The sequence below is a fragment of the Sinocyclocheilus rhinocerous genome, unplaced genomic scaffold (assembly GCF_001515625.1).
Source record: "Sinocyclocheilus rhinocerous isolate Xijiao unplaced genomic scaffold, SAMN03320098_v1.1 scaffold299, whole genome shotgun sequence".
NCBI classification, from domain to species: Eukaryota; Metazoa; Chordata; class Actinopteri; order Cypriniformes; family Cyprinidae; genus Sinocyclocheilus; species Sinocyclocheilus rhinocerous.
Window position 1 is genome coordinate 996202 of NW_015652998.1, and position 11400 is coordinate 1007601.

Consider the following 11400-nt stretch of genomic DNA (forward strand, 5'->3'; position numbering starts at 1 on the left):
TGAAGTGTGTTGAAATTTCTTCTTCTGCATTCTATTGTACGGACATAAATTTACTTTCCCTTCAGCCTGAGGCTTATTCATTTCACTTTTGGTGAGAAAAGGCTTTTATATTTGCAAAAAATAGAACTTTTTTTTATTTTAAAAACAAACAAGCAAGCCCTGTCCAGATTAAAAAAGTAACGCAAAAGTAACAATACAATGTTTCTATTTTAAATAAATGCTGTACTTTTGAACTTTATATTAATCAAAGCATCCTTTACAAAATGCATCACCGTTTCAACATAAACATTAAGCAAAACACTGCACGGTTAAACTATTAGAATGATTTCTGAAGGATCATGTGACACTGAAGACTGGAGTAATGGCTGCTGAAAATTCAGCTCTGTCATCACAGGAATAAATCATTTTAAAATATATTCAAATAGAAAAAGTTGTAATAACATTTCACAATATTTTACTCTATGATATAAATGAAGACTTTCAAAAACATTAAAAAAAATGTACCAATGCCAAACTTTCGAATGGTAGTGTAGGTTGTTACATGACTTACCAACTTCCTCTCTCAGTTTGCCCCAGCCAGTGATCCAGACAGATCTGCCTGCTGGGAAGTCATGTGTGGCTTCAGGTAAGCAGACAGGCCAGATGTTCTGGCTGAGGGTTACAGGGCTGTCCAACTCCATTAGAGCGATGTCATTGTCATAGCTCAAGTGATCATACAGAGGATGAGAAATGATGCACTTTACATGTTTTAGGGTTGACTTACTAGTCTCACCCTGGTTAAGTAGTCCTAGATAAACTTCCCACTGGTCAGGCTGGGAATAGCTAGCAAAAGAACAAACAATCAGACAGGATCAGTGCAGGAGGGGAGGAGAGGAGAGGAGTGGGCTAAACAAGATAAGAACTCACTTGAACTTTTCATTGTCCTGCACGCAGTGAGCAGCAGTGACCAGCCAGCGGTTACTGATAACAGACGCACCACACACATGACCTTGTGTCTTCACGTGGAGGCTGACCTGCCATGGCCATTCTCCATCATTCGAGTCCTTTCCACCCACAATACGACTGGACTTATAGGGCTTCGTTCCACATTCTACAGTAAATCAATCAGACATATACTATTAATGGATTGTTTTCATAGCATAAAACATATCTAGCTTGAAACATCACCGAAAAGCATATCAAACAGAGGTTTTGACATTCTGATCTCTAGTCAGCAATTAAAATTGAGTTGATATTCAATTCATTGTATATAGAATTTTCAAAATATTAAATATAATAAACGTGATTTGAAAAAAATTATATTCCACATCTATAATAAAGATTTCTATTCCACATAAAACATTTCTATTAAAACTTTCTATTCATCCAAGAATCCTGAAATAATATATCAGTTTCCAAAAAAATAAAGCAGCACAACTGTTTTCAACATTGATAATAATAATGTTTCTTGAACATCAAATTAGCATATTAGAATGATTTCTGAACGATCATGTGACACTGACAACTGGCGTAATGGCTGCTGAAAATCCAGCTGTCATCACAGGAATAAATTACAATTTAAAATATAAGGAACAAACTTGCCACATGATTTCTCAGAGGAAAGAATTCTGGACTTACTACATTCAGCTTCATCCGAACCATCCGCACAGTCAGTCTCTCCATCACACATAGGGTTCAGCTTGCTAATGCACTGGTTATTCTTGCACTTATATGTGAGAGCAGAGCAGTGAACAGCTATGGCTAGATATAAAAGAGGCAACTGAGTCACTTAATATAGCGACTGCTTATGTTGGGAGCATGGGTATTTATTTTGGTAACCTTATGATATTTATGATGGCAACCTCTAGGGTAAATTTAAGTGCTGGCAAGTAACTACAGTAACTGTGAAACTAGTATATATAAACAATAGAGGTACCGGTATATATCATTTACTATATAAATTTTTGAGGTCAAAATAAGGCCAAATATTGAAAAGACAGTCAACATTTGTATTTATTGAATGAAAGTTCTCACATTTCTCACACTGAGATTCATCTGAGCCATCGCCACAGTCATTGTAGCCATTACACTGCTTCTGTGCTGGGATGCAGCGGCTGTTTCGACATCTAAACTCTTGAGCTTTGCAGTTCCCTACAGACAAAATCGAACAAACAAACAACTTGAAATCATTTCCATCACTTTTGCTCCCATAGTTCATGATTTTGAGTGCTGGTTTCATTCTTACCACAGTTTTCCTCATCAGTGTTATCTCCGCAATCATTCACCCCATCACAGCGCCAGAAACTGGGCTTGCAGAAGCCGTTCATGCATTTTATTTGAGTCTCATTACACGCTGCATGCATGGGTAAAGAAAGCAAGGCAACACCAAATGACACTCCATTATAGTATCTTAAGAGCTTAAGAGAAAACAACTATACAAAGAATAAGCACAATTAATATGGGATGAACTTACTGCAGCCCCTCTCATCGCTCATATCTCCACAGTCGTTGTAGCCATCACATTGCAGGTTAGGGGACACACACAGATCATTGTCACACTGGAATCTCCCTGGGCAGGCTGTGGAAAAGTGATTTTAGATATTTTTGTCATGGTGTACTGGCTTCGAACATTGTGTTTTAATATCAGCACAGGATAAATAATATGATTCTACTCACGATTAGTGGGTTCAAAGGCCTCAAACTCTGCAGAAAAGCCCTCGCTCACGTAAGACAGGTCAGAATGAAATCTGACTGTTGCTTGGTTTGATTTAATTGTGTACACTGTTTTGGGTGGCTTCTCCCCACATATCCTAAAACAGTTTAGAAAATGACAAATAACACTTATAATCTATTTTTAGAGAATATACACTACTGTTCATAAGTTTAGGGTCAGTAAGATTTTTAAAAATGTTTTTGAAAGAAGTCTATTATACTCAACAAGGCTGCATTTGATAAAGTAAAAACTATTATTGTGAAACATTACAACAATTTAAAAACATAATTTATTCCTGTGATGGCAAAACTGAATTTTCAGCAGTCATTATTCCAGTCTTCACATGATCCTTCAGAAATCATTCTAATTTGCTGATTTGATGCTTTAGTAATATTTTTTATTATTATTATTATTAATGTTGAAAACAGTTTTTTGTTATGTATTAATGTTGAAAACAGTATTTTTGTGAAACGGTGATACATTTTTTTTCAGGATTCTTTGATTAGAATAGAATTGACTTGAATAGAAAGTTCAAAAGCACATCATTTACTTGAAATAGAAATCCTTTGTAGCATCATATGTTTTTACTGTCACTTTTGATTCATTTAATGATTTTCAATAGTGGTGTATAAATGATATATTTCTTTATTTTTCATAGTTTGTAACATCTACTCAAATATAAGTATGATGATTACTCTTATGACACTTTTTTCTGACCTGTAGGTTATCTCCAAGTAGTCTTCTGGACAGCTGATGGTGTTTTGTTCAGGGCTATGTATAGACAACTTGTCAAACTTCACCTTGATATGTTTTCCTGATGGAACCTGTCGGACAGAACATTTAAGAACGTACAATATTGTGAGGGGATTGAATGATCGGAACACATCAGTGATGAAGGAGATGTTAAATGACACTGAGGGTAAATCATTTTTACCTCAATGTTCCAGACACAGTCAGTCTGAGGTGGGTAATGAGAGGGATAGCCAGGTGATGTGAAGGTACCACGAAGCCCCGTCAGTCTCCCTCCACAGTCTAAAAAAATGTGACAAGACATTTTTAACACAAATATAGGGACTATATAAATTTAACACACAGGAAGAGCAGGATCTGGAATCAACACTCACTAAACAACAAGCTTTGGTAAGTTACTCGCTAAGTGGCTGGTAATTTTATAAAGAACTGCAATACAACACTTTTTTTTTTTTGAAGGAAATTTGTTCTTTTATTCAGCAAGGATGCATAAAATTAATCTAAAATGGCAGTAAAATGTTTCTATTTCCTATGATTTTCTAAGATTTCTATTTCAAATAAATAAATAAATGCTGTTCTTTTGAACTTTCCATTCATCAAAGAATCCTGATAAAAAGCATCAATGTTACAAAAAAAATATTAAGTAGCACATTTGTTTTAAACATTGATAATAATGATAAACGTCTCTTGAGCACCAAATCAGCAAATAATTATTTCTGAAGGATCATGTGACACCAAAGACTAGAGTAATGGCTGCTGATAATTCAGCTTCGCCAACACAGGAATAAATTACATTAAAACAGAAAATAATAATATTTATAATAAGTAATTTTAAATTGTAATAATAATTCATAATATTACTGTTTTAGCTGTATTTGTGAGCAAATAAATGCAGCTTTGGTTAGGATAAGACTTCTTAAAAAAAAAAAAACACACAAATTGTATACCATTTTCATAAGGACTTTATAATAATGTAAAATACAGTTTCGTGGCAAGTAAGAAATATCTGCGTATGGCTGGCAAAGTCAAAAAGTGAACTTTGGACCCTAAAGAGTTTATAATATCTCTGTAAACTCTACCTTGAATCTTGGCTGGAATCTGAGAATAAAATGCCCTGAAACCTGGGAAGTTTTTCTCTTCATTGGTAACCAGTGTAACCAGCATGACATTCCCAGAGGAGATGAAAATTAGCTTCTCACCAGGTAAGCGATATCCACATTTCCTGCATGAACACATTTGTTAGATTCCACATATCACAAAGACAATGAAAACAGACATGCAGTACTGTGTCATGAAGAGGATGACTGAGAGTGTATAAACACTTACTCCGCTATGACTTGCTTCTCTGATGGAGCTAATGAGTCGTACACTTTGATGAAATCATTGCGACAATCTTTCTCCAAGTCTAGCACGTCAAACTCCAGTCTCATCCTGTGCTCTGGGTCGGCCCGAATCTGCCACTCAGTGTAAAGGTTGGGAAGGTAGGCGGAATCGGGAAAACCTGGAGACCGGATAATGTCTGTCTGGTTCCCATGAGCATGATGAGACCTCTTAACAGACCCTAAAAGACAGCACAAGTTCAATACTAGTCTGAGATATGAACACGTATAAATATCTAAATGTAAGGAAAGTATCTTTTCTCACGTTTGAGGTTTCTGCCAGCTAACCGAGCATCCACAGCTGTAATACACCAAAATATATTCATTTTGACTGTTAACAATCAGATTGAATAGTGCTAGACTAAAATTAAGTTTGAAGTTTCTGGTTAGATTACAAGAGGTGACAGACTGAAACTATGAAAGTAATATGAAACTCTCTTCCAGTAGATTTACCCCCTGACGTCATGCCGTCAATGATGAGGCTATTGTCAGTCCTGCGACCAAACCCCCTCCGGCTTTTCCTTGCATTGCCCACCCCATCCAGGGATGCCATGGCCTCGTCCACAGCAGATACTTGGGACTCCGGCACATTAAACTCAGACAGGTAATAAGCGATGATACCGTTATTACTGCCCTCACTAAAGGGAAAAAAAATTATAATGCAACTTACAGTACAATAATATATTGATAGTTTTGTTTCAAAAGAGTTTCAAAATACTTTATATATTTTTCAATCTTATTTTTATTTCTCTATTTACATTTTTCATTTTAATATTCTGCATCAACCGGTGAAAAGAAAAATGATTTGGTTACTTGTACAACGACAGTTAAGAGCTTGACTTGACTTTGAAAATAAATATTCAAGAGACAATTATTATTTTATGTATATCACCACTTAAATAGTACTGCAATGCGTTTTGTAATGCACAAATACTCCATGCAGTCTGTCATACAAGGTCAAATGCATATTTGATAACTATACTAAAATTCGAAAAAGAAAAATTGAAGTAATGACCTTTCGAATTGACCTTTCATGTCAACTACCCATAATTTTCTCCCATGAATGGTAGAATTATTTAAATTACCTGAAACCTTGCACATTGGATCCCACATGGTTCTTTGACAGCAAGCGCACTTGACCGTATATACTTTTGAGCTGAAAAGACAATGTACAATGATGCAAAGTTTTAAGTAGACAAAGTAAATAAAAAAATAACTGAAAACATTACAAGGAAACATGACCACCTCACCTGCTTTGAGACCTTTGAAGCCAGTTCTTTATATTCAGTGGTGTTACTGTTTTCATAAGCATCTGAGAACGTCTGACTGGAGATGGTCAAATAACCACTGAACAACTTCCTCACCCTCCCATTATACCTGTCTGTAGTGGACACGCTGGAGAGTTATTGTTTTATCAAAATCATTCAGATTTACTGTTTACGGGTGATAATAACAGTGTGTTCGTTCATGAGTTAAATAACTCACAATGGAAATGCCACACTAGCAGTCCAGTTACTAATGCAATGATTGCCAGTGCTGTGGGTAGACCTATTGCCACCATCGCCCTGAACGATATCCTCTTCTTCTGCAACTTCTTTGCATCCGATGCTGGAAGAAACTGCTCTGTCTGGTCCAAGCCATGGTCCTACAGAGCAATGTAAAATACACTTGCTTTTTTTCGAGTTTATTACACGTGACTGTTACAAAGAGCATGAGTTACGCTCTGGAACTACCGTAAGGGCGCACTGTACTGTACATGACTAAGACGCTATTTTGAACCACCCATGTCAAAACAGGCTACTCCTCACAAGCACTCCAAACTCACTGGTATGAGTATATGGCATAATGCAATTGCAACTGTTTTCTAAATCCTGAACCAACACCTTGCCCATCAGCGTCAACAACCCACCCCAATCAAGTATGCATTGCAAAAGCATGTGTGGGTCACGTGACTCAAGTGCCAGCTTTTCTTAGTATAGGAAAAACAGGTTTTTTAGATGACAATGTTAAAGACACATCTTATAATATTCTTCAGAAAATTAAAGCATAAACAAGTGAAGCTGCAACAGCAATATAACCATTAATTTGCACAATATAAAACACAGCGAGACAAATCAAATCATATATAGGCTATATATATATATATATATATATATATATAATTTATATTTATATAAATATATGTATATGTATATGTATATCATGCATACATATGCCTGTATGATGATAAGTTTATAATAGGCAATATAACAATAAATTATATAACTATGTAATATATAACTAACATATGTATAAAATATAAAAACCGAATAGTTCAGGCACATAACTGTGTAAATTACCAAACACAAACTGCAAACAGCACTGTACAGGACGTCCCAGAAGATTAATACCGTACAATTTAATAGCTGATAACGACGAAAACGGCGGACTAAAAGAAAATAAATAAATAAATTCAGATTAAAACATACCGGAATTTTTTTCCCAGATTTGAGTGGCTCCATGTCATACGACGTATTTGTCAAACTGGCCGCTGTCAGTCCTCTGTGTTGCCGCTCATGTGTCACGCAGGCGGCCTTTTGTCCTCACCTACAGCGAAACTCACAAACGCGCCGAGCGCAGGTGTCTGCTGGAGAAACTGCAGAAAACTAGCCTTCCATCCTATTTTACATGATCCTTTAGCACTGAGAGGGTATAACCCTCTTCATTTGATTTTAATCTGGGTTTTGTATATGAAAAACAAACATATTTATTGCAAATCGTAAGGTTTCACTTCCAACCCAGTTTCGAGCAGCAGGTGAGTCTGTCTCAAGCATCCTGTGCAGTAGCTTCCTGTAGAGACGACAACACAGGTGTGACGTGAGAAAACCAGATTATCTGTAAATAAATCAGAAAACGAGATAAAAATGATCAAAAGTGTCTAATATTTTCTGTCAACCCACTAACACGTTTACAGTGTATTATAAACTTTTAAAACGTCGTTTTAAATTAACAACCTTTTAATTAAATTAAATTCAGTTTATAAAATTAATAAAAAGGTAATTTTAGGGTTGCAAATTTAGCCTACAATAAGACCCTGTTTATTTGGGACCACATATGGTTTCCCATAAACTAAAGAAAAGTATTTGTTCTGAGAAGTATCATTTTTTTCTTAGAATTAGGTTTAAATGACCTTGACAACTACAGTCAACACTACAATATGTGTTAAATTAAGTAAACTGGAAGATATTTTCAACTTTTCTCTCTGTCATTCTGTAGAAACAGTGTTTTAATACAATTAACTGAATATCAGTTCAATATCAGTCATTATTATGTAACTAACTGTAGCATTATTTGAATTGTTAGACGTGCACTGTATACTTGGAATGTGGCAAAAGTTAATAACATTAAGTTTAATTACCACAGTGTCATGATGATGCTGATGATGATGGACAGGCTAACTTTAAGTAAACATTTAAGTAAAGAGACACAAGAGAGCAGCAAGAACACCCCTAAGATCAACATTAAAACCATCTCATTAAATCTCATTAATTATTAAAATCTTTCTGCCATTTCAGACCTGAGGCAGCCCATGACACACGTCATCATGTAGTGGAAAAACAAGACTTCTCTTTAGAGTCTTTTCAGTGAGGCCCAGTGCTGTCAAGAGAAAGTATAGGTAATTCCCTTTATAAATCATTGTTAATTAAACTGTGGATGAACTTTCCTAACTAGCTACAGCAAGGGCCTTCAATGAGGTGGCTGTTAATTTCACTTTCAACATTTACTAATACATTATTAAAATCAAAAGTTGTATCTGTTAATATTATTAAACGGACCTGTGCTAACATCAACTAATGAACAGTTGCAGGTATTGTTCAATCAAAAATGAAAATTTGCTGAATAAGTACTACTCACAATCAGTCCATCCAAGATGTAGATGAGATTTTAAGAAATTTACATCACTTCCTCATCAATGGATCCTCTGCACTGAATGGGTGCCGTCAGAATGAGAGTTCAAACAACTGATAAAACATCACAGTAATCCACAAGTAATCCACATGTCCCCAGTCCATCAAGTAACGTCTTGTGAAGTGAAAAGCTGTGTGTTTGTAAGAAACAAATCCATCATTAAGGCTTTTTAACTTTAAACTGTTACTTCTGGCCAAAATACAAATCCACAATCCATATAACACTTCCTTGTTGTTGTTCCTCCCTCAGTTGTCCTCTCACATCAAAATCCACCAACATATTTGTTTAGAACACTTTTGGACTGTTTTCACTTGTAAATGGTGCTTAATGTGTACATGTGTGTTGTCACTTTTCACTGGAGAAAGCAATGTTATGATAGAGGACTTAATTACAAATAAACAGTTAATAAAGTTACACAGTTTTTCACTTCAAAAGACATTAATTGATGGACTGGAGTGGTGTGGATTACTTGTAGATTATTGTGATGTTTTTATCAGCTGTTTGGACTCAGCACCCATTCACTGAAGAGGATCCATTGATGAGCAAGTGATGTAATGTTACATTTCTCCAAATCTGTTTAGATGAAGAAACAAATTAATTTACTAGGAAATCCTGAGGGTTAGTAGCTTTTAATTTTTGGGTGAATTATTCTTTGAACTATAGTTGTTTATTAACTAATAAATATTGTAACAATATATTGCTCATTGTTAATGTTAGTTAATTCATCAAAGGTCCCAAATACTAAGTAAGTCTGAAAGCATAAAGAGTATATGAAAAGCATATGGGTCTATATGTCAATAATGATTATTTTAATGTATTTTCAAAGTAGGCATCAGAGGAACCGGCTCCATGCCTGCTCTATACATCCAGTGGTTCTTGGCCTGAAAAAGGATCTCTGAGCTACAGATTATGGATATGGATGTGTACTGCTGGCCACTGGTTGTTTATGTATGTTTAATCTTTATTTTGTGTGTCTTTGTATGGGTAAGCTCACAGGGAAGACTGCTCCACATACACAGAGGCGTATGTCCCCAAGGAAGCCATGTTTTCACATAAACAACACAGATGGATCATAAATTATTCATACATGTCATAATGAGGAGATCAGGGAGCAGTTTAGGACAGACTTGATTCAATTGTGCCCAGGTTGTTTTTTTCCTGTTGATCTATCTTTTTTAATATCCTCCTGGGACCCAGGCATAGACTTTTGTCCTCTGTAGAGGACATTATATTTTAGTGATTTTCTCTGAGACCATACATGCCACAGTCTGGATGTCCTGTACAGAGCACATTCAGGGCTTTTTAGAGATACCAAATGTTTGGAGGTTTGATCATAAACACACTTTCTCCTTGGTCTTTAAATATGATTGATATTGACAGAATGATCAAATGTAGCACTCTTAGGGAAATATGATAATGTTTTGTAATTATCATTTAAATCTGGCTAATTTTCAAATTGTTTGTCATAAATAAACATCTCAGAAAAATGTTATGGGGTTTCAAATCAGAATATGACTTTTTGTTACGAAACAGGGCATAATTTCCATACATGTCTTCTGTAGAGGACACCAGGACAAACATTTTGGGGCATTTTAGGGAGACACAACAATAGGGAAAGAAATTATAGATCAATATTCATAGATCAATATTCCTATGAAATATGAGATATTCTAATGAAAATGTTGCCAAGTTATTACTCCCATTATTACATTTCTTTTTTCATTATGGTTTGTCCCAAGAACACACTAATATGCAAACTATGCAATGTAAAGATACATTGTATAGAATGGGAAAACAAATTTATGAACATTTTACGCACATATTCCATAAAGTACAGTAGCATATCAAATCATCCTGTTATATCTTTCATAACATAGTTGAGAATCATTTTTGTACAAGGTTTGTCTAAAACTAGCCTAAAACCTAAAAACTAAAAAAATAAAGCATTGTTTTTGCCTATACATGCCTTTTCATGTCTATTTTTTTTTATATATAACTTAGTTCTGGCTTCCTCTACAAAGGACATAGAATAAAATAAAAATAAAATATATTTTTTTCAAAAATGTTTTTTCTCCAATTGTTTCTTATGCTCCAACCAATGTAATATTTTTTTTTAAAAAACAACAACAATAAAATTCACAAAACTTTTTTTTCTGGTTCTCAGGAGGATGTAGAGTTTAGCAAAACAATGTTCCCCCCCATAACTTTACCAAATGTCAAGACACTGTTCTCAATCATGCCATTAAATAACACAACAACCATATAGCATTTATTTATATTTATTTAATAATCAAAATCAGTCTTCTGATATTGATAAGGCAGAATTTATTGTCTGTGGCTCTAGTATGTTGGACAACACATTTAGACCTCAGGCATCTGAATAACCTACTAAAATAAACCCATACAAGGTGTATTATTGTAAACCTTTTTATAGCTTTTCATTTAATCTATAAACAAAAAATAGGCCTATATTTAACATATGACTTTAAATTCATAATTTAGTTTCTTAATCTAGTTTATTTATGTTATCATTCCTTTCATTCTTTTTTATTTGCCATACTGCACATGTGACCGTCTTGCTATACACTTGACATGTATATAATGTCTCAGACCACAGTAAAAAAAAAAAAA

General features: G+C 34.8%; 1 protein-coding gene across 1 annotated transcript in view; it reads right to left on the reverse strand.

Annotated features, from left to right (window-relative positions):
• The window catches only part of LOC107715280 (suppressor of tumorigenicity 14 protein homolog), an 11344-nt gene extending 3703 nt beyond the window's left edge, over positions 1 to 7641 (reverse strand). The window contains exons 1-17 of the mRNA XM_016521360.1: positions 7290 to 7641; positions 6307 to 6466; positions 6072 to 6202; positions 5907 to 5977; positions 5275 to 5459; positions 5087 to 5122; positions 4769 to 5003; positions 4522 to 4664; positions 3627 to 3724; positions 3410 to 3516; positions 2656 to 2789; positions 2453 to 2557; positions 2225 to 2332; positions 2014 to 2130; positions 1618 to 1740; positions 907 to 1090; positions 551 to 822 (exon numbers count right to left, since the gene is read on the reverse strand). Of these exons, the coding sequence (XP_016376846.1) occupies positions 551 to 822; positions 907 to 1090; positions 1618 to 1740; positions 2014 to 2130; positions 2225 to 2332; positions 2453 to 2557; positions 2656 to 2789; positions 3410 to 3516; positions 3627 to 3724; positions 4522 to 4664; positions 4769 to 5003; positions 5087 to 5122; positions 5275 to 5459; positions 5907 to 5977; positions 6072 to 6202; positions 6307 to 6466; positions 7290 to 7322 (2242 nt within the window). The 5' untranslated portion in view covers positions 7323 to 7641. The remainder of the gene's footprint in view (positions 1 to 550; positions 823 to 906; positions 1091 to 1617; positions 1741 to 2013; positions 2131 to 2224; positions 2333 to 2452; positions 2558 to 2655; positions 2790 to 3409; positions 3517 to 3626; positions 3725 to 4521; positions 4665 to 4768; positions 5004 to 5086; positions 5123 to 5274; positions 5460 to 5906; positions 5978 to 6071; positions 6203 to 6306; positions 6467 to 7289) is intronic.
• Positions 7642 to 11400: the final 3759 nt, after the last annotated feature.